We start from the raw sequence: 24119 nt of genomic DNA on the forward strand, positions 1-24119 counted from the left end.
AGAGAGAGAGAGAGAGAGAGAGCGAATCCACCAGAGAGGGAGGGCGTCGCCGGCGTTGTGAACCCATGCGGGCGCAACAGGGTGTGCGCGTGCCTCCGCGGGTTGCGCCGCGGTGGCCGGAGGCGTCGGCACCGCGGGTCAACCGTGTCGGGCAGGATGGGCACCGCACGCCGTGGTCGTCGGATCTGTCCGCTGCGTGTCCGGCTCCGGCACCTGGCGGCTTGGCGAGGCAGGCGGGGGAGCGGGGAGGGGAGGGGTGAGGGCAGCGAGGCCCTCACGTGCCGCGATGGGCGGCGGCGACCTGTTCGCCCTCGACTTTGACCTCGTCTTCTGCGACAGCTGCGGCCAGAGCTCCCTCTCCACCGTCAAGGTCTGCTCCTAATTCCGTCCTCCGTCGTGTTTCTTCCGTGGAATACGTGGTTGTGGTTGACTCGATGTGCCTTGGCAGGCTGCCAAGGTGAGGTGGCCGTGGGTGTTTGAGCAGGTCGACTCCGCCATGGAGGAGTGGATAGTGGAGCAGATGCACCCGTAAGCCCCTCCTTTGTTTTGCTGCCTATGTACATTCAGTCTCTATATTCAATCATATATTCAGGTTCTTGGCTAACACTAGCATGTCAAACTCCATTTAGAAATGTTGTGATTTTCCAAAACTGAATCTGTTTATTAGTTGGAAGCATCTTTTATGGAGATGTGGGGACGAATAAACCTCCCCCTAATTAAATTCCATATTGCAATGCACATTATCACAACAAATTTTGCAGCTTACCGTAGCAGTGTTAGGTGACAATAATGTGAGAAAAAAGAACAGTAAAACGAATAACTACCACTTACCCCCAAAATGTGATTTATAATTGAGGTTAGTGGGTTGGAATAGTGTGCACTCTGCAGCTTGCTCATGTTGCTGGTTTTGTGATGGCTTTCGGTGCCCTGTCTTGAACTACTGAGCCCCTTAGTTTCTGATGTGTAGAAGAGGAACCTGGATATATTGCATAATATCCAGTCAACTTTGCTAGGTACAAAAAACATCACTGGGCACTCTTGGTCCATTGTGAGATTTTCCATATATACATTATTGGTAAGAGCAGCACTTCAATTTGATGGGCATAAGCATTAGTGAAGTGAAATATGCATAGTTTGGATTGGGGATGTAAACATTGTTAAATTTCATTGCACATTAGATTTTTTTAATTTTCTCTAGATCAGTTTGCTTGAAATAAAAAAATATACCTCATACCTTAAGACTGACCGTTAGTTTTCACCATACATGTTGCGCCCACAGAATTCTGATGTGCTTCATTCTTATCTAAAACTGGAGGTATTTCCCACATTGGGCTGGATTGTTGCTATGATTCGGTTGATTTGGACATGCTGTATCATACAACAAAGCAAGAGTCATTGATGCACTGAGAGCTCTGTGTCGCGTCCACTGGCTGAGTGGCAAGCCGGAGCTGCAGTTGCTGAACATAGTGGTTTTACTTTGAGGATCTCATGTCTTTCTCACTATGTGTGCATCTCTCTATCCTGTCCCCCTTTTGCTAATCATTCATGCCTTTCATGATCACTAATTTTTTTTGGTTTTGTAGTTGTGGGATGCTGGGAGAATGATACCCTGATTAATTAGGATTTAAACATGTTAGCCCAGACCAAGATGGATTAGTTTTGGTGTATTTTTTGGGTTAGAAAAATGTTAAACCTTAACATTTACAGAAGCTTTACATATGTTTGTATTATGGTTCAGCTGTAGGTTTGCATAGATAAGTAAATATCACCCTTGCTATCAAAGTGTGTGTTTCATGGGCCTTTCTTTGTTTAAGGGAAATGACTTAATTTTCGTACCAGCCATAATTCCGCTATATGGAAACAATCGGTGCCTATTTCTTTTTTATCCGAACTGAGACATAATTATGCTATATGTAAACAATCACTGCTTCTTTCTTTTCTCTCTGAAATGAGAAATAACTCTAATCAATTGTTTTTTTATTTACTATCTAAGTATCATTCTTACCTAAAACTTGTGCCAAAATGGGTATTTCTTTCATATGTGCCATACATTATCCAACCCCCTCTGCTTCTGTACAATTTTTTGTGTTGACAGATTGCTGGCACCATGTGGATCTTAAGCTCCACCATTTCCTAATTTTGCTCTCCTGGTCACCTCTAGGTTTCCCCGCAAGTCGATGGTGTGCTGACCCTGTAAGCCTGGCTGGCTGTATTGCGTCTCGAGGATGCGACAGAGGTGGCACACGAGCCGACGAAAGAGGAATAATTGAAACCCCAATGCCTCCACACATTCTTGCTCCCTGACAATGGGAGTAGTAGGTTTGGTGCCCGTGGTGTTCGTGCTCATTGGCGGGAAGGTGCAAGGAGGTTCCTTGCTGGTTCCTTGCTGGTTGGATGGCGTTCATGCGCAACCCCGGCACCTACTAAGTACTGCCTCGGCTACAACCTCCCTCAGTGAGCTCTATCTTCCTCATGTTACTCTGCTTTGGCTGCATGGAGGGAGCCCTCGAGCTCCCTCAGTGATTTGGAAGATCTGCCCGTCCATTGTGTTTCCTTTATGTGTTTCTGGCCGTTGGATTGAGGCGTTGGACGACCTCGACCGTCGGGTCGAGAGCTTGACAGTGTCGCAATGAATATTCCTGCTCGTTCGTGCCACCGCCTGTAAAATTGGGTGGCCGCCGAGGGCATTCTCATCATTTTGCACACATCCGTATAAAAGCAGCACGCCCGTGGTGAAAGCCCTACCCACTTCTCTCCTTTCCCACTCCTTAGTCCTTGCCCCGACTCTGGTTGTTGTTCATGTTCAGTTGCTGTGATAGGAGCTCCTGTGATGCTCTGGTTTACATGTGGGGGCCCTGGTCCTATAGCTATGCTCCTGGATTTGCTAAATTGACCAGTGGCGTTGGTGCTGGGGCGATGATGATCGGCCGTGGCTGAAATAATTGCGCCTTTGAGCAATCGAGGCACCTGTGGGTATCAAGTTGGATCCTCCCTCTTGTCTCTTGATTCCTTTTTGATCCTGTGATACTTGTTGTTCTGTCCTTGGATGGTCATTCTTGTTGAGTGATAACCAGGACAGCTCCACTGTATAAACAGGTTGATCTGGTGATAAGAGATCATGGGGGTAGGTTATATGATCGAGGAACGGCGAATCTGAGCCCACTATGCAATGAACCTTGAATCTTTTTTATTTGTATTTAAAGGTGTTGCTCATTTACGCTCCTATGTTCATAGCCGTCCTGTGTAAAGATTTCTTCTCTCTCATACCTTTATTGCATATGATTTGTTCTTGATCTTTTATTGTTTGTTGTTGGTCCTTTATTTTGTTTGCGGTTTCTTCTACCAAATCAGGGGCCATTCCAGTTTGTTTTGTCCTTATCTCTTCTCCTGTCATAACTTCACCTATTCAAGAAGCTTATTTTTTCTAATTTGATACAGTGTCCTCTGATGCAGCCTTTTTCTATTCAGTCATTGGATCAACAAAATATTTACTATTTCAAGCACATTAAAGATATAAACGATTAGATAATGGCTCAAGGTAAAGAGCTATGTGTTGTTTTCATTTAGTAAGTGCTTTAATATAATCCAGCCATTACAACTTTATGACATATTCAAGATACACATTCAGTTAGCCCTTTTAATTGAGCATTGTTTGTTTTGAGTTTATGGGCAATTGTAGTACTCCCATGCCATTGTTAAAGCTCTGCACTTTAATCACACTAAATATAGTTGACTATTTTATTAGCGGTATGTAAATGAGACAATCTAGAAGCTGCAGCAATAAATCTGACCCGACGACCGAAATGCCCTGAGCTCTGAGAAGCCGCAGGTTCTCGCAATGTGCTTATATGCTAGATCAGTTGTGTATAAATTTGTTTTTATAATAGTCAGATCCAACCTTTGTATTTGCTTCACTGGTTGTACTTTGGTTAGAAGCAAATAATGTGATGTTGTCCTGTTGTGATGTCCACACTATCACTATCAAAGTGTACAGGTATATTCCTTTTTTTTATCATTTTCACTTAATCTTCCCTGTCCTGTTCATTTTTGAAACCGAGTATTGTATGAGGTCCTACACTCTTCCAGCTTGCTATATTTGTTAAACACATATTGCAATGGTGGGTGACTACTTTAGTTTCATATTTTGACAAGATAGTCTTTCTGTATGTCAAGTAAAAACATGGAAAATGACTGATGGGGAAGAGTTGTCGTGTTTTAGGAACAAGTGCAGTAATGTAATTTTGAGCGAGAGAGAGAGGAGTACATTTCTAAGCTACACTTGTGCCTCTGTTCTCAATAGTTTCAAACTGATGTGTTTCTTGCCTTACATGAATTGAACCATGCTAGAAATCAGAGAGTGGACAACTGTAGTTTTAGTTTTTAGTTAAAGTATATTATCTGCTAGCTACTATATACTATGCAACACCACATTTTGAATTATCCAATAGAATTCATGTTCAGACTGTTTTAGGTAGCAGACTGTAACATATGGGGACCCCTGATGTGTACTAGGAAGTGTTTGTTCATTTGTATGGCAACATGTGTTGTAGTGGCCAGGACCCTCTGGTGAGCTCATCCACTCTTTAGTTTTCCACCCCTTTTAATGTTTAATTTTGTTGTCCTTTTAACGTTTAAGAACACCAACCGCTCCAATTCGGTCGACGATGGAGGTTTTCTTCATCCTTGCGATATCCAATCCCCAGTCGCCTAGCAGACCCAAGACACATGCCCTCCTCGCCCCCAACCCCCTCTTCTTGACCATTTGTGCCTTTATGTTTTTATATTATGTTAATAAACCATGTGCTAATACTTTCGTGTTGTTATTGTCATTGGAAAAAGAAGTTTAATACACTCGAGCATTGTTTTGTTCTTGATCAGGTGTATGGATGTGCCTATAACTAAACATAAAAATAGGATAGACACTAAATTCTTTAAAGCAGTAGAAACTGGGAAGTACACAGAGGCTTACTTTCCTGTATTTGGGTGTATATGATTTTTGATATAAAATGAAAAGGCAGAGTTGTTCTCACTATGCCAAACTCCACCTTTACTTAAAGCCTTCTATCAGTAGGATATAAGTATGGCAGACTCATTGATCACGTGATGTTGCACACATACAGAAGAACTCATGCACCCAAGTTGTCCCATATTATTATTATGTGGATCCAGCTGTATATTTGATAGATAGGCTGGATGTGCAAGTCCTCTAGAATATGTAACTTCCGAATAACAAGAAACTGGTTTCAAATGCTCCTTATTTTCTGTAGCATAGTTATCTGGTACCTCAGAATTCTATGTCATGGAAGGTAATGTAAAAATACGTTTTTTTATGAGCGCAATTAAGAGTGTCAACTCTATATTAAAACTAGATTAAACATTAGCTCTGACCAGATGGCCATTTATTTTGTCATATTACAGGGCAGATAAAGAGTGGATGCCCAACTGCTCCGATGTAGGCCGCTCCGAATCAATTATCCGATATATGGCGTCACTTGAAGGTAACTAAGAAACCGGCGACCCAGTTTTTGTTGTGCCTGCATTATTTGCTATGCCAGAATACTTCGCATTACCCAGTTCTACTTTGGTATTTCCTTCTGCATCGGCTTATTAGATCTCAACCTTACATGTTCATCTTGGAAAAGATCTTACATCATAATTTGGTGTCTCCGATCAGTGCTAATCAATAAAAAAATTGTTGTTTCTTGTCATGATGAACATTTTATAGTTGTAGCATAATTAGATGATGATATTTTTAAGGTTAACTGATTTATGAAAATACTTCCATTATTATTCTGCATATCGCCATTTCTTTTAATGTATACACGCTTTCGAAAGTTGGCTAAGTAATTGGTTCACACGTAGTGTGCAGTGACATACCTCATCTCTTCATGCAAATATAATCCACGACATTGTCTATTTCTATTGTGTGCTCCATCGAGATGTTAAATGAACTTCGAAATACATATAGCACGTGACGGAGACACATGACCACCGGAAGAGTTCACTAATTTATATGCTTAGGCAGGTTCACTGGATGATATGCATCATGGATCATAGGTACTATTTGGTTTAGTTTAATACAAAAATTCTCTATACAATCTGTTGATATTAAGGTAGAACTGATAAGCATAAGCATCAGCAGCTAGAAATGTTTTGTCTGCTTGTGAACAGATAAAGCCAAAAAAGAATGTGCGCTATGATTATAAAAATATCACGCCATATGAGTATAAGTAAGAATACTAATGAGCTTCCGCTCATGCTTATGAACTGATCCATCTACTTATATAGAATGATGAGATGTGATCATGCACTTGCATTATCCAATTTCTTACTACTAATTAGATAAGTTCAGCTGTAACGGAGTTGGTATCATGCCCTTTTACATTGTGTACATTGTTTGGTATTCAAGATAAAATCATGCTGTTTTTTTTCCTCATTTGAATGTGAATGACATGATGCATGTTTCTGTGCTCGCTGGTCCTCTTTTGTCCTGACCATTATGAATTTATAGCATGTCATATATACATAATTGATTTTTCCCATTAGATATCATATGCTTTGCCTTCTACCAATACTACTATTTATGGTCTCATGCCTCTGTCATGATTCTCCCAATTTTAAAGAGGTACATAAACATTACTTTCTTTGACAGGGTTTGTCTATATTTATCTTTAAGGCTACAACCTGGAGTCTCATGGGGGTGTGAAGATGATACCTAAGTAATCTAGGGCATTGCTTTGTTAGGGGTTCACTTATGTACAAGAATGGCATGTTCTTTCTTGTGTAATATATTGTGGTTTTTTTTTCTGCTCAACACCATCTGGACTATGTATCACTGTAAACTGCTTTATGGTTTGGACCTGAGCGTTGGAGCATGGTGCTGGACAGGGAACAAGTCCCTAAGACCGCTCTTTGGAATTCCAATATACATGGAGATAGAAGTGACATTTGAGGGCCAACAAATATGTTGTATCGTGGATGTCCCCCTTTACATCATTGTTTTATGAAATGCACTAACGCTCCCGGAAGGTTGTCCTGAGTATATTTGTATATTTGTTATAACAAGTATGATTTGGTTTGAAGTTATCCAATGTCGTGTGATGAACCTTGATGTTTAGTATGGAATCATTAGTAAGAGTTTAGTAACCTCCTGCTTTTTGAGATGTTACCTTTGTAGCGAAGATGTTTTTGGAATAATTTGAACCTATATTGGGCCATTGCCTTATGCATGGATGTGCTGCAAACTTTGTTTTAGATTAGAACATTGCTCTCTCATGTTCGCCCTCTTGGTACTGAACTGAATGGAAGTGGTTACCGTTCATGGTCTCATCTGAACAATCTTACGATGATGTTGAACTTGACGGTCTAATGAATGTTTCTTATTCTTTATTTTGTTGTCCTATTTCAATATGTACGCTAAACTAGGATTCCTACTAACTCAAGAATTACTTGCTTCACCACATTGTTGGAACCGGCACCCTCGCGCCTTGGCGCGTTGCCGATCTAGTATATATAGAGAGAGTTAGCACGCTTGCCGCGCGTTGCCGATCTAGTATATATAGAGAGAGTTAGCACGCTTGCCTCACCTTCCACCTCTCCCCCATACCGGTTGTACTCTCCCTGTAAATCTTGAAACAAAAGAATTTGGTCCATATGTCATAAGAAAATTGATGTATTGTAGATTTTGGCTTAAAAATTGATCCGGTAGCTATAGCGAAAACCGCCAGAATTGGGTGGTTTGAGAAAAATGTAGTGTTGAGATATTGTAGTCAAACCTAGTTCACCAAAGCACTAGCTTGAATCCCAACTTGCCTCAGCCCATTCGTTGTCCATTTCAAAGAAAAACTTTGATTTGACCCTTTTGACTACTATATTAGTATGGGTGAACACTTGCCAAAAACCGATGATTGAACCTGAATCGAATAAATTGATGTAGCCATTTTATTTTGCAAGAAAAGTTCCAATCTATTCATCAATTACAAGGTAGTACAAAGAACACCAGAAGTAAAAAAATTATCCATATCTGTAGACCACCTAGTGACGACTACATTATTGACCAGAAGAAAAGAACACATTTCCTTCTTCGGTGCAACAAACATCTTCGTAACACTATACTCATGTCAATCGGCGTGATAAGTTAGCACTGCGTGTTTCAGTGACATGAGCTATGCGCGTTTTTGGAGGCGGCTATGCCCCCCCCCCCCCTCCTCGGCAGAATGATTAACCACACTTAAAATCATGTAGTTGACCCAGTGTTACTCAATATACCTATAGGTTATATGAAAATCAATATCATAAAGCACATTGCTTGAAAATTACTTAACTATGAATTGTAGAGAAGTGAGGATATTTTTGCAAAACAAAATATTATGAAGATCCAATAGATTAATCACAATGTCATTACCAACTTTTACATTCCATAATCACATCCATGGAATGAGTACGTGAAAATCTTAAATTTTGTAAAGTTCAGGAGGAGTAAAACTCTCAAATTATAACCTAATAATGATCATCGGATTGCATATATTGTACTCTTTTTTTTTCTTTTATGAGTTGTTCCCTAACGGTTTCTCATATAAGGTTTCTAACGAGACAATATAAACACGAGTCCATATATGCCATACCACTTTCTCTTTATATTTTCCCACTGAGTTTTAAAGGAATTTTTTAATGGCATGTCGTATTGCACTCTTTTTCATTTATGAGTTTTTATCTCAGTGTTTCTCATAATGTTTCTTAATGAGGCAATATGTTATAAAAAATCATATATCATGCTTTCTGTCTTCCCCTACCAGGGGTTTTAAAGGAAAACATATAAATCATATTTATTGTTCTATAAACTTACTAATAAATTTTATCCCCCTTTAGAGATTTTTCTCGTATGAGTTGCCGAGAGACAATAATCATTATATGTTATATCATTTTTTACTTATTTATCCCACTGGTTGAAGGAGTTCAAACAACATATCAAAATATTATTCTCCTCATATTTTTCCCACAACGTTTTTGGAGGAATCTTTCTTGAAATGAAGACGACGACATTCTCAGGGAGGAATCTTTATGAAGATGATGCGTACTAGACTAACATAGATTGGAGGGGAGTGTTAAGGATTAAATTTATCTCGATGCAAAAAAGATTAAATCTATCCTAATAATCAATGCTTAAGTCGGTTATAGTTAGTGACAAGGTAATCCTAACTGCCTCGTAAAGAAGGTACAAATATCCAGTTTTCAATCAGTGAGATTAATTGTTCCATCATTTACTTTCATTTTAAAATAGTTTTCTCTATATCAAAATCTAGGCATATCTAATTGAGCTGCATAATAGTGTAATCGTTCATTTGAAACTTGTTGATGAATAAAATCAAGCACTGATGACTTTCTCTCGTTTCCTTGCTAACCCTAGTTAGCTAGGGTAAACTTTTCTCTCCAGACTTTACCCGCGAGCATGTGGACTTGCCTCCCCTCTGCCTACGTTTCGACGGCGGTGGTGGGAGAGAAGTCCCGCCACCTCCTCTCCGTTAGTAGTTTGGGTTAGGTTTTTTAGTCCTCGCAGGTGCGGCGCTCGAACGGATGACGAAGTTTCTTCTTCGAGTTTGTCTGCCGAGCTTCAATCCCCCTCGAGTTCGTCCGCTTGGACGTAGTCGACGGAGCTCCGGCCTAGATTCTTGTCGTCTCCTTGGGGGTTGGGGGAGGGTAAGATTAGAGTTTCTCGTCATGTGGCGAGATTTGATGTCAGGTACTTCAATTCTATGCAAGAGTTCAACAATGACGATCGTGGCTCCAGGACATTGGTCCTTAAGGGCACTCGCATGAAGACTTCCTCGGCTGTCATCGACAAAGTTCAAGCCGGCCCCGGTAGGGGAACGACAACAGTGGCTCGTTCTGGCGGCAGTAGGGTCGTCCAGTGGTCTCTGAGTCTCGATATAGTTTTTATTATGTTTGAGATGCTTTGTATTTTCAGTGAATTATATAATATCTGATCTTTTCAAAACAAAAAAAACTCGTTCATGAATAAAGTTTTACAGTTCCCTGAAAAAAAGTATCTCACGGGGAATTCACCTGACCCAGCTCTCCGGCCTCCGTGACTCCACAAACGAAAAGGAAAAAACTCTCTGGCCTCCGGCGACTTCGCCCAGCCATCTCCCCGGCGATCCCGGCGGCGGCCACTGAAGGCTTCATCCCCCTCTTCCGATTCGATCGATGTGAGTTCTTCTTCTTCCTGTAATCTCCCAGCTTCTTTTTGCTTTCTCTTCTCCTCTCGCGGAATCGAACCCTAGCTACAGTTTTGTGATTTGTCCCCAAATTACCGTAATTGCATCTACTTGTTCAGTGCGGAGCCTAGCTGAGGTGGGAAGGAAGATCGATGGATGCTCCGGAGGTGGTTCCCCAACGGTGAGACATCCAATCCTTTCTCTTCTCCTCAACAATTTCTTTCCTTTAGTCCGTTCCGCTGGATGTTGCGTGTTGGATGTTTTGCCCCGGCAGTTGCTTCAAGAAATTGACGCCAGTTTGCATTTTTCTTTTGTTGGCGCCAATGTCTCAGTGTCCATCCCAAGAAGAAACCATGTGTGGATGGCAATCAACAGCAGCATTCCCAATCCCAGACATCCATGGGCCAGTGTCACACGATATCCGAGGTGCTTAACGACGACAACCTCCTCATCGAGATCCTCATCCGTGTCGGCTTCCCTACCACCCTCGTCCGCGCCGCCCTCGTCTGCAAGCGCTGGTACCACCACGCCTCAGACCGCGGGTTCCTCTGTCGTTTCCGCAAGCGCAACCCACCCCGCCTCCTTGGCTTATACATCGACGTAAGGTGGACCTGGTTGGGGTTGTACGCTACTCCGCGCTTTGTCCCAATGCAGCCCCAGGCCCCGGAGCTTGACACCGTTGTCCGCCGCGTGGCGAGCCATAGCTTCGACGCCTACGGTGACGGAATATGGATCATGCACTGCCAGAATGGTAGCATCTTCACCAGATACCGCAAAGGAACAGAAGTGACACATGGAGTTTACCGCCCATTGTGCCCTGAGAGAGACATGGACTTCATTCCACCACTCCCAACCGCCCAGAACCACATGCAAAAACTTCTTGGTGCAATCCTCTCCAAAGAAGAAGGTGATGGGCTGTCCTACCTGTATGTGTTGGCGGAGTGTACCACGCAAACAAAAACTTTCAAGGTGCGTGTGTATATGTTGCAAGGCGGCGTCTGGTGCATGCATACCTCGGCCACAACACAACTCCCTCATATGCTGCCTGCACTGAAAGCAGTGCTTGTTGACGATAAAATTTATATGGCTGACGTCTTCAGTAATGACATTATTGTCTTGGATTTGGCGACCTCGAGTTTTTCCAGAATTCTGCTCCCACAAGGAGTGAAGTATCACACTCTTCACACCATCTTGTCTCGGGCTGATGATGCTTCCGGTCTATATCTCATCCATGTCCATGTCAGGGAGCATCAACTTTGCATCTGGCTCCACAAGGGGGACAACTGGTTGCTGGTCGATACCCTTTGTTTGCATCAGATGTGGGCTAATTTGAGGATGCAAGATCACACGCTCGAGGACGAGGATATTAGTTACACCTATATAAGCCAGGTGGGAGATAATGTTCAGTTTGTGTTCTTGAAGACAATGTGTGGACGCATACTCTATCTGGACGTCACTAGCAGGACACTACATAAAGTGCATGGGATGACAGAAAAGGATCGACATTTCAGTGCTATCTATCCTTTTATGATGATTTGGCCGCCCATATTCCCTGCGCTCAAGGATGATCAAGCAAGGTTTTCCCTTTGGCCTTTACATGATCTATGTATTGCTCTTGTTGAGGCTAGTTTGTTTTGCGCAGAAATTTCTATGCTGCGGGTAATACCTTCATATTAAGCTAACTCTGTACCTTGTGTGTACCTAACATGATTTATTTGAATCACTTGTGGAAGTTTAAAGTTTGTTATGCTTTTCATTTAATACTTATCCTTGCAAGATAAAAATATCTTGATATCAATCAATCGATTCATAACAGCATGTATTTACTTTCTGATCCAAAAATTGTACGAATTCATTAATTTCTGATGTACCAAGTAAATACTCATTGTCAGAGGTTTCTAAATATGTGAATATTTTGTTTGGCCCATTGAGCATACATGGTACAAGCTCTCTCGACAATAATTTTGGATGAACGCAATTTCTGTGAACAGTCAAACAGTTTTGACATGTCTTGGCAAAAGATTATGATCAGTCCTGGCGGCTTTATTTTTTACTGTCCTTCACAAATGCTACTATCCCTTCCTATCAAGTTACATCATATATAAACGTTTTGCCCACATGTCTTCTAGTTGATTCAACTTCTCCTTGAATTGGCCTTCTTTTTTCTGGTAGGCAGGGGAGTTGGGTGGAAATGGGTCAACCTGAAACTGTAAGCACATGAGATCTTCTAGTGTACAATGTTGGTTGAGCAGGTGAAGTAAATCTATCTGCATATCTTTTCTTTTCTTACCAATTTAAAAGGTGACGTGTGATACATTGTTTTAGGATTCCAGTGCATGAATTTGATTAATTACTAAACTGTTTAGTTATTACATTTCAAAAAAAAGAAAACATGTCATTGAATTACATGTCGGATGTGTCTGCTATGTACTCAGTGGAGGTATGATAGTACAGCTAATTGTTCTTCTGCTGGCTGGACGATGCTTGTTTTCTGTAGGTATGTTTCTTTTTCGAGAAACAGCTTCAACAGAAGTTTTTATTTGAGTTATCATAGAAGAGAAACATTCGTAATAGGGGTGTCCCCTGTGCATGAGTGCATGGTTGGTGATATCACAATGGGCAATCAAGGATAGCTAAGACAACCTAGAGGGACAGGGGGTTATTAGCATATGAACTGTGGTCGTCAAGCTAATATACCTAAGAGTATCAATCCTTTGTATGTTTGGAGTTTTGTTGTATAACAGAATCGATGTGTCATGTCTGTATGCTGAAGCATGCTGTCTCTCACATGGATTTCAATTATGAACCGTATGCTCATGGTTATGTATGCTTTCTGTTTCATATATGTGCCAATGATGTAGTGTATAATAAATCCAATCTAACAAGTATAGTATCTGGGTGTGGTTTTACCTTCTATGACCCGCTTGTAGTTTGGGAGGGCTATCAAGGGTCGGGGCATTTATTATATGAACAGTTCTATCGTTTTTACTTTTTGGTACTGCATAGAGTTGGACCTCCATTTGTAGAACAACTTCTCAGTTCTCCAGATCCTTGTCATGCTCAATTATGTCCATCCTGATCCTTGTTCTGTGTTGCTTTGAACAGGGACGCCATGTGAAGAAAAAGGGTTACCCGGAAGGTCTTTAGATCACAGTACAGTGTGCACAAACTTTGTTTTCAGTCAGTCACAAGTTTATTGGGTACTGGATAAGGATGTTATGTATATGTGTAACTGGATCAGTTGCTGCTCTGCCCTGTTTGTAAGAATCCTTGTATGTTTATGCTTGAAAAAGCTGTCTATGTCCAGAGTCCGATCTATCTGTGTTGCGGTATGTCTTCTCCATTTTCAGATTATGTTCTGTTCACAGATGATATTTTGCATCTGGCAACTCAGTATGCGTGATGGATTGCGCTAAATACAAGATCCTTCTCCATCTGAGGAGCTTCTATTAAGCTGATGCGTTGCCTCGAGTCTTGGTGCACACTAACTGATGAAGCTCAACCCTATCTCAAACTGAGCTATTTCTGCTTTTTCTAACAAAAAGTTCGAGCAGTGAATTGAAAAAGGGTCAAGCTTGCACCTGCTTGAAGCTTTTTTCATTCTTCATTCTGAGGTGGATCCGAACTTGAGAAGTATCCCTTGATGCTACAAATAAACATTTCAAGTGTCCAGAATGTTGCTTATTATCTTTTGTTCGGTTTCAGGAATGCAAGAGCAAGATCCGCAAAGGAGAACTTTGCCTACTTGAGAATTTTCTCTTCCTAAGGAAATTATCTCATTAAGGTTCGTTCTAGGAATTACACAAAATAGCCCTCTTCAACTTTGGAGTTCATTCGATCCCCTCTCGATCTCCTGTGCCTCCCCGGTCAGGTGACGGTCCCCCAAGCGCTCTTCTTCCTTCCGGCGACGATGGTCGTCCTTGTCCTGTCCCCGAGCCGAGCTCATCCCCGCCTCAGAGCTCCTGTCCCCTCCAGTTATCTTCCTCCCTGACCAAGGTTAGCCTCTGCCACAGTTCCCAAAAAAAAAGGTTAGCCTCTGCCTCCTCCTCTCCACCCTGACGAGATAAGCTTGCTGCTCCAGATCCAAGATGGATTGCTTACTGCACAATGTCACCTTGTTAGTGGCCAAGACAGGCTGACTGTTCCCTCTGTGCCATGTTTCCTTTTGAGCAAGCTAAGTTAGGCATCACAGTACTTACTAATGCTTGCTACTAGTATATGACATGAACAAGCCTTGCATGGTGACGATAGCCTTTGATACATTTTGCTTCTCTCAATAACTTCTATGAGCAATGCCAGCCCTGATTGCCCTGTTACCTGCTTCTGTCTACGAATCTTACATGCTGATCTTGTCTGAAAACAATCACAATCTGATAGCTTCTGTAACCAGCTATGTAAGAAACTTGTGTTGCAATTTAAGGGCAAGTTCAATCAATACTTGTACAGTCCATCTTGCAATTTAGAATGTGTTCATTACATATGTACGATGCAGGATGATATGTCTTCGTTCAAATATCCTGAGCCCAGGATAATGTACCTATCTACATAGTCTTACATTTAACGGGGTAGCTTTAGCAAATGATGATATGACTTTTGGTCTGGTTGCAGTAATGTCGTCGTATTTTATATCTTTCAAAAGATGACGTTGCCTTGCTATGATTAATCATGTGGACGGGATAAATAGTCCATTATTTCAGTTATGATAATGATCTGGCGACTGGTGTCTGGTGGCACATAAACTTTTTAACTGACTGAGTTGGTGTATTCATACACAGATAGATGGGCTTGTGGATGCTGCTGGAGGTTTTTTTGCTTGTCACAAATTCATTGGCATACTGAATGAAGACCGGTTCCTTGGTCCCAGGGGATGGAGCATGTCTGAAGTTCTCGCGGGTGCCTTTTGATAGCACTCGATGTTCTTGTCATTTTTCGTGAACTTGGCGTCAGGCAGAGGGTCGTTGTCCGCTGTTGTTGGGGTTGAACTGATTTCAGTCCCAGCATTATTAGGTAAAACCTAATCATGTTCAAAAGTTGCCACAAGGATGTTCGCGCTGACTTGAATGTAGCTTGTTGGTGTTGTCGCTGTAAATTAGTTCTGGACACCCTGTGAGGGTATCTTATCTTCCTGTATTACTTCTGACTCAGTTGGGATTGATTGATCATGAACATGGTAAATTGCATGTATTTGCTAGAACTGCAATGGAAAGATTTCATGGCCAGGCAAAACAAAATATGCAATGTATTTTCTTCAACATTTCATCCTAAGGAAAATAAATTCATGCAGTTCCTTCACCCCAGTACTGAAAGAGTATTGCTCACCCTCTCGCGCTTGCCTGGATCCATGACGCAAAATCTGAGTCGTTTTTTTTCTTTCTGAAATTGGGTAGGACATAATTGAACCTAAGCAATAATCAAAAGGATATGGATACAATCTATAAATCTAATCCAGTATCTTTCCTATTTTAATTACTCTCTTTACTACTGTACTTAGATAAATATTCCATATCAATATGCATATATATTCCTTAATCCTATACTCATGGACATAACAGTATATAGGTAGGTATAAGAATAAACATTTTCACTACTATTTCTTATTCTTTGGTCATGACCATGTTATCAAAAGACATGCATTTTCTACAAACACACCGACTATTTTTCACTGTCAAGCAAAAGTTTGATGCATATTTTCTTCAAGAAAGAAAAATGCATGCACGTGGAAAATTACAGGACGATGAACTTGCCCAACTAGCTTCCTCTCGATCTCCATGAGTTTTGAGGTCTTTGTTGAGAAGCCCCTAAAGCCATCGATACAACAAGTTAGTGATGTAGATGAAGATGTCAGGGCCATTGAGATCTATAAAGGACATGGGTTGTCACCAAGGGGAAAATATCTGGTGCACCGGAGCTTGTGGTGCTACCGATGCACCGAACTCACATTGTGCTTTTAAAACGTTCAACAAATTCTGCAAAAGAATTAGTACACTCACACAACATCAATGTAGGTTGTCACAAAATTTCAAGTTAAAATTCGAATCATAACTCAAAAAACAAAAATGAAAAATTCAACACTGAATAGTACATAACATTAACTTGGGCTTTAGATTTGGCCCATTTTCACACTGATGCCAAATTTGTCATTTTTGTATCTCAAAAAATATTTTGAATTTGTATATGACTTTTTGTGACATCATACATTGATGTTGCGTTAACGTGCTAGAATTTTTTCAGATTTAAAAAAAATATTCTATAGCATCCGGTGCACCGGTAGCACCACAAGTGTGGGTGCACCGGATACATTCCCTGTCACCAAGGATTAACACGCCAAAGGGGTCACTGGGAACTCATTCCGTCCTAGAGCTCTATGCTTTCCAAATATATTTCTCGATGTGCCAAAAAATTCCTAATGGATGGCGCCCTCTATCGTAAGGGGCGAGGAGTGCTTATACGGTGCATCCCTGTCAGACCCGAGAGGAATCGATGGACTAGATGGCTAATTACAGGCAAGGTAAGAGCTAATTCAGGCCAATTTCGGAGGCATATTGCGAGTAAATGGAGCTTGAGTATTAGGGTTCTAGCCCATGATTCAGAATTGGGAAAGTAGGATGGTCTGTCCAGCCACAGCCCGGCTGGTTATAAGGCTCACAGTGACAGCTAGCGCGCTGGTAAAAACAGAAAACGCTACAGTACAACGGTAGAAAGATCCTACGGTGTAAGACCTCTGAAGCCATCGTAGCCGTCCGTTGTCTGAAGCGTTAAGTTGCCTGAAACGCTACAGTTAACTGAATCCGTCACACTACTAACTGAACATGTCTGACATTGCCCTCCCCTTGAGAAACGACGAGTCCTCACGGCGTTTGTTGATTTGCGCGCCATGCTTGTGTAGTGATCTTGAAAAAGTCAGGAAATGTGTACTTGATGAAGTCCGCATCCTCCCATGTTGCTTCTTCTAGAGATAGATTTTGCCACTGTATAAACCACTGCACCACAGGGAGATTATGCCTGGGAATTTGCCTCACTTGCAACACTGCCTCGGGCCCTGTTTTAATAGTTCCATCCGCTGCTACCATTGGTAGATTAGGGCTTGGAATAGATTTACTACCAATGTGCTTTTTCAACTGGCTGACATGAAAAACAGGGTGGATTTGCACATGAGGAGGGAACTGCAACTTGTATGCCAACTTGCCCACTTTCTGGATAACTAAAAATGGTCCATAATACTTATTTTGTAGCTTCAAGGCTCCTCGGAATCCAAAAGCTGCTAATCTGTAGGGAGCCATTTTTAAGTATACCATATCTCCCACTTCAAACATCCTTTCACTTCTTTTAAGGTCTGCATATTTTTTCATTCTGTTTTGAGCTTGCTGTAGATTTTTCTTCAGTTGCTCCATCATTTGTTGTTTAGCAGCTAGGAAATTGTGTGCTTCTTCCTCATCAGGTCCTGGTATTGCTAGTTCCGAAATCAATGGAGGAGGAAATCCATATAAAGCTTGGAAGGGGGACATTTTCAAGGCAGTGTGATAAGTAGTATTGTACCAAAATTCTGCTAGAGGTAACCAGGAACACCACTTGTTTGGGTGAGAAGTTGTCATGCACCTGAGATAGGTTTCTACACATTGGTTTACTCTTTCTGTTTGACCATCAGTTTGTGGGTGATAGGCTTTGCTATATCTCAACTCACTTTTCATTCCTGCAAAGATGTCTTTCCACAACTTGCTTGTAAAGATTCTGTCCCTGTCTGTTATAATGACTTTGGGAGGGCCATGCAATCTGATAATGTTGTCCATAAAGGCCTGGGCCACAGTCATCACATTATAAGGATGTGACAGGGGTATGAACTGGGCATATTTTGTAAACCTGTCCACAACAACCAGTATGACTTCTTTGCCTTGAGAGTTGGGCAGCCCTTCTATAAAATCCATGGATACATGATGCCAGGCCATGTCAACTATTGGGAGTGGTTCTAGAAGACCAGGCTGCAAGCAGTTCTCATGTTTAGCTCTTTGGCAAATTGGACAAGCTGTAATAAATGATTCTACAGCAGCTTTGAGGCCAGGCCAATAGAATATGTTCTTGATTCTCTGATATGTAGCCCTAGTACCAGAGTGACCACCAATTGGAGAACTGTGCAAAACAGTAATTAATCTCTACCTTAAGTTGGAAAATTCTCCCACTAAGATTTTTCCTCTATATCTGATAATGCCAGCCTTCAGACTGTAGTCAGACATAGTATGGTTTGGTTGCAACAGCAGCTTCTCTAGGATTGCCTTAGTAATTGGATCCTTCTGATATCCTTCCACAAGTTCTTGTGCCCAAATTGGAGTGGCTACAGATATAGCAAAACAGGATGGCAGGACTCTGGACAAGGCATCAACCACCTTGTTTGCTATTCCTTTCTTGTATTGTATCTGAAAATTGAATTCCAGTAATTTCATCATCAGTTTGTGTTGGACCCCTTCTGTGATTTTCTGGTCAGTTATGAACTTTAGGGATTGTTGATCTGTTGTAATGATCAACTCATGTCCAATGAGATAATGCCTCCATCTTTTCAAAGCTTCCAAAATAGCCAGAGCTTCTTTCTCATAAGTGGACAATGCTGCATTTTTTGGGCACAAGGAAGAACTATAATATGCCAAGGGTTTTCCCTGCTGCATGAGTACTGCTCCTATACCCTTTCCTGAAGCATCCGTCTCTAATACAAAAGGTAATGAAAAGTTGGGCAGAGCAAGCACTGGGGCAGTAATCAGTGCTTGTTGCAACTGAGAGAAGGCTGCATCATGTGCACTTGTCCACTTGAACTGCCCCTTTTTAAGGAGATCATGCAAAGGTCTGCAAATAACTCCATAGCCCTTAATAAATCTTCCATAGTAACCAGCTAAGCCCAGGAAACTTCTCAGTTTAGTGACATTGTCAGGAATGGGCCACTCCGCAATAGCTTTGATTTTCTGTGGATTAGTAGCTACCCCTTCAGCAGATATGACATGACCCAAGTACTCTACTTGTGGAACTGCAAACACACATTTAGAGAGTTTTGCACATAACTGATTTTCCTTCAGTATTCTAAACACATCTTCTACATGCTCAATGTGCTCTTCCAATGTCTTGCTGTAGATGAGAATGTCATCAAAGAACACTAGCACAAACTTTCTCAGATGAGGCCCAAAGATCTTGTTCATTAGGGCTTGAAAAGTAGCAGGAGCATTGGATAAGCCAAAAGGCATTACTAAGTATTCAAAGTGGCCCAAGAATGTTCTGAATGCAGTTTTATGAATGTCATCTGGGTGCATTCTAATCTAATGGTGGCCTGCCCTCAGATCTAATTTGGAGAAGTACTTTGCCCCTTGTAACTCATCCAACAAATCCTCTATAACAGGAATAGGAAATTTGTTTTTGATGGTTAGGGAGTTTAATTTCCTGAAATCAGTACATAACCTCATAGAGTTGTCCTTCTTCTTGACCAAGATTACAGGAGCAGCATAAGGACTTTGACTGTGTTTGATAAAGTGAGCTGCCAATAATTTCTTGATTTGCTCTTCCATTTCCTTCTTCTGGTGCAGAGGGACTCTGTAAGGCCTAGTATGAGGAGGTTCAGTTCCAGGTTTTAAAGGGATTGTGTGGTCACAATCTCTATTTGGGGGTAATTACTAGGTTCCTCAAACAGATCTGCATAATCCATTAACAGTTTCTGTAATTGAGGGGGAGTTTTGAAACCAACAGGTGCTTGCAGGATTATATTATGCACTTGTAACAGAAATGCTTCAGCTCCTTTCTCCAACAACTTGCCCATTTGTTCAGCTTGCACTTCTTTAACATTCTCTGGTGTATTGAAGATAGCAGCAATAACTGTTGTTTTTCCTTGCAATGTGAAACTGAAAGTATTCTCTAGAATATTGAAGGCTACTGGGCTCATCTGAGTGAACCAGTCATACCCCAATATAACATCATATCCAGGTAAGGGCAAAACTCTGAAAGTATACTGCAATGATTGCTTGGCCAACTGGAAATCACAGTTAGGAACTACTGCATTGGATATTAATTGACCACCTCCTGCAACTGCAATCTTTCTAGGTTTCACTGGGAGTAGATGACAGTTTGCCTTTACCGCAAAGTCTTGGCTCATAAAGGAGGAACTACTGCCAGAATCCAGCAAGGCTGTTACTCTTTTTCCATTAATGTGAATTGTCACAGTTGGAGTTGGAACTGCAATTTTTTGACCTATTGCATGGCCAGTTATAAACATGGCTTGTTCTCCCTCCTCTACCATTTCCTCCTGTTCTTGTTCCATACTTTCTTCTGCCATAGTATCTTGTTCAACCTCTTCCTGTTGCATTAAGTGCACATTGTTGGAAATATGCCCTAGAGGCAATAATAAATTAGTTATTATTATTATTATTATATTTCCTTGTTCATGATAATCGTTTATTATCCATGCTATAATTGTATTGATAGGATACTCACATACATGTGTGGATACATAGACAACACCATGTCCCTAGTAAGCCTCTAGTTGACTAGCTCGTTGATCAATAGATGGTTATGGTTTCCTGACCATGGACATTGGATGTCACTGATAACGGGATCACATCATTAGGAGAATGATGTGATGGACAAGACCCAATCCTAAGCCTAGCACAAAGATCGTGTAGTTCGTATGCTAAAGCTTTTCTAATGTCAAGTATCTTTTCCTTAGACCATGAGATTGTGCAACTCCCGGATACCGTAGGAATGCTTTGGGTGTACCAAACGTCACAACGTAACTGGGTGGCTATAAAGGTGCACTACAAGTATCTCCGAAAGTGTCTGTTGGGTTGGCACGAATCGAGACTGGGATTTGTCACTCCGTGTAAACGGAGAGGTATCTCTGGGCCCACTCGGTAGGACATCATCATAATATGCACAATGTGACCAAGGGGGTTGATCACGGGATGATGTGTTACGGAACGAGTAAAGAGACTTGCCGGTAACGAGATTGAACAAGGTATCGGTATACCGACGATCGAATCTCGGGCAAGTACAATACCGTTAGACAAAGGGAATTGAATACGGGATCGATTGAGTCCTTGACATCGTGGTTCATCCGATGAGATCATCGCGGAACATGTGGGAGCCAACATGGGTATCCAGATCCCGCTGTTGGTTATTGACCGGAGAACGTCTCGGTCATGTCTGCATGGTTCCCGAACCCGTAGGGTCTACACACTTAAGGTTCGATGACGCTAGGGTTATAAAGGAAGTTTGTATGTGGTTACCGAATGTTGTTCGGAGTCCCGGATGAGATCCCGGACGTCACAAGGAGTTCCGAAATGGTCCAGAGGTAAAGATTTATATATGGAAAGTTGTTGTTCGGGTTTCGAAAAAGTTCGGGTTTTTTCGGTATTGTATCGGGAAGCTTCCAGAAGGTTCCGGAGGATTCCGGAGGGGTCCGGAGGTCCGGAAATTGTTCCACCACGTCCAATACAGTAGCATAGGCTGTAGGGGGGCGCCCTAGCCTTAATGGGCCAGGGGCACCAGCCCCCCCAAGGCCCATGCGCATGGGAGGGGGAAAACCCTAAAGGGGGAGGCCTCCACTTGACTTGGGAGGCACTCCTCCCCCCTTGGCCGCCGCCCCCAACCCTAGATGGGATCTAGGGGGGCCGGCCCCCTCTTCCCCCCACCTATAAATAGTGGAGGGGTGGGAGGGCAACCTCACCACAAGTTCTGGCGCAGCCCTCCCCCTCTCCCAAGTACTTCTTCTCTCCCGCGGTGCTTGGCGAAGCCCTGCAGGATTGCCACGCTCCTCCACCACCACCACGCCATCGCGCTGCTGCTGGATGGACTCTTCCTCAACCTCTCCCTCTCTCCTTGCTGGATCAAGGCATGGGAGACGTCACCGGGCTGTACGTCTGTTGAACGCGGAGGTGCCGTCCGTTCGGCACTAGGATCTCCGGTGATTTGGATCACGACGAGTACGACTCCTTCAACCCGTTCTCTTGAACGCTTCCGCTTAGCGATCTACAAGGGTATGTAGATGCACTCTCCTTCCCCTCGTTGCTGGTCTATTGCGTAGATTCTTTGCACGAGTAGAACACAAAGTAGTTGTGGGCGTTGATTTTGTTCAATATGCTTACCGTTACTAGTCCAATCTTGTTTCGACGGTATTGTGGGATGAAGCGGCCCGGACCGACCTTACACGTACACTTACGTGAGACAGGTTCCACCGACTGATATGCACTTGGTGCATAAGGTGGCTAGCGGGTGCCAGTCTCTCCCACTTTAGTCGGAACGGATTCGATGAAAAGGGTCCTTATGAAGGGTAAATACCAATTGGCATATCACATTGTGGTTTTGCGTAGGTAAGAAACGTTCTTGCTAGAAACCCATAGCAGCCACGTAAAACATGCAAACAACAATTAGAGGACGTCTAACTTGTTTTTGCAAAGTATGCTATGTGATGTGATATGGCCAAGAAGAATGTGATGAATATATGTGATGTATGAGATTGATCATGTTCTTGTAATAGGAATCACGACTTGCATGTCGATGAGTATGACAACCGGCAGGAGCCATAGGAGTTGTCTTTATTTATTGTATGACCTGCGTGTCATTGAACAACGCCATGTAATTACTTTACTTTATTGCTAACCGGTAGCCATAGTAGTAGAAGTAACAGTTGGCGAGACAACTTCATGAAGACACGATGATGGAGATCATGATGATGGAGATCATGGTGTCATGCCGGTGACGATGATGATCATGGAGCCCCGAAGATGGAGATCAAAAGGAGCAAAATGATATTGGCCATATCATGTCACTATTTGATTGCATGTGATGCTTATCATGTTTATGCATCTTATTTGCTTAGAACGACGGTAGTAAATAAGATGATCCCTCATTAAAATTTCAAGAAAGTGTTCCCCCTAACTGTGCAGCGTTGCGAAAGTTCGTCGTTTCTAAGCACCACGTGATGATCGGGTGTGATGGATTCTTACGTTCACATACAACGGGTGTAAGACAGATTTACACACGCGAAACACTTAGGTTGACTTGACGAGCCTAGCATGTACATACATGGCCTCGGAACATAAGAGACCGAAAGGTCGAGCATGAGTCGTATGGAGGATACGATCAACATGAAGATGTTCACCGATGATGACTAGTCCGTCTCACGTGATGATCGGACACGGCCTAGTTGACTCGGATCATGTAATCACTTAGATGACTAGAGGGATGTCTATCTGAGTGGGAGTTCATAAGATGAACTTAATTATACTGAACATAGTCAAAAGATCTTTGCAAATTATTTCGTAAGCTCGCGCTTTAGTTCCACTGTTTAGATATGTTCCTAGAGAAAATATAGTTGAAAGTTGACAGTAGCGATTATGCGGACAGTAGAAAGCTTACGTCATTAATGCACCGCTCAGCGTGCTGAACCCCAAACGTCGTTTGTGGATGTTGCGAACATCGGACACACACATTTTGATAACTACGTGATAGTTCAGTTAAATGGTTTAGAGTTGAGGCACCAAAAGACGTTTTCGAAACATCGCGGAACATATGAGATGTTTCGAGGGCTGAAATTGGGATTTCAGGCTCGTGCCCACGTCAAGAGGTATAAGACCTCCGACGATTTTCTTAGCCTGCAAACTAAGGGAGAAAAGCTGAATCGTTGAGCTTGTGCTCAGATTGTCTGAGTGCAACAATCACTTGAATCGAGTGGGAGTTGATCTTCCAGATGAGATAGTGATGTTTTTCCAAAGTCATTGCCACCAAGCTGCTAGAGTTTCGTGATGAAGTATAACATATCAGGGATAGAGATGATGATCCTTGAGGTATTCGCGATGTTTGACAGTGCGAAAGTAGAAATCAAGAAGGAACATCAATTGTTGATGGTTGGTGAAACCACTAGTTTCAAGAAGGGCAAGGGCA

General features: G+C 42.2%; 1 protein-coding gene and 2 long non-coding RNA genes across 9 annotated transcripts; all 3 read left to right on the forward strand.

Annotated features, from left to right (window-relative positions):
- Positions 1-34: 34 nt before the first annotated feature.
- On the forward strand, positions 35-3063 carry LOC119322000. Its single transcript, XR_005155332.1, has 3 exons — positions 35-370; positions 449-528; positions 2162-3063. It is a non-coding gene; the product is annotated as an uncharacterized LOC119322000 (long non-coding RNA).
- Positions 3064-3117: 54 nt separating this feature from the next.
- On the forward strand, positions 3118-7142 carry LOC119325859. The gene is made up of 2 exons (XR_005157729.1): positions 3118-5498; positions 6653-7142. It is a non-coding gene; the product is annotated as an uncharacterized LOC119325859 (long non-coding RNA).
- Positions 7143-10062: 2920 nt separating this feature from the next.
- LOC119322829 lies at positions 10063-15394 on the forward strand. Of its 7 annotated transcripts, none has more exons than XR_005155874.1 (8): positions 10063-10205; positions 10334-10395; positions 10547-11791; positions 12387-12466; positions 13320-13486; positions 13583-13828; positions 13920-14242; positions 14990-15394. XR_005155874.1 is itself a non-coding variant. In XM_037596367.1 (5 exons), exons 2-4 carry the CDS (start codon positions 10367-10369, stop codon positions 12433-12435), a joined length of 1323 nt encoding a protein of 440 aa, XP_037452264.1. In that variant the 5' UTR covers positions 10063-10205; positions 10334-10366; the 3' UTR covers positions 12436-12466; positions 13320-13532. The 7 variants fall into 7 exon arrangements, 1 of the variants encoding a protein (XP_037452264.1); XR_005155873.1 differs by having other exon boundaries at positions 13920-14210; positions 14296-15394; XR_005155875.1 differs by having other exon boundaries at positions 13920-14210.
- The last annotated feature ends 8725 nt before the right edge of the window (positions 15395-24119 follow it).

The sequence above is a fragment of the Triticum dicoccoides genome, chromosome 6B (genome assembly GCF_002162155.2).
Source record: "Triticum dicoccoides isolate Atlit2015 ecotype Zavitan chromosome 6B, WEW_v2.0, whole genome shotgun sequence".
Taxonomy (NCBI): Eukaryota; Viridiplantae; Streptophyta; class Magnoliopsida; order Poales; family Poaceae; genus Triticum; species Triticum dicoccoides.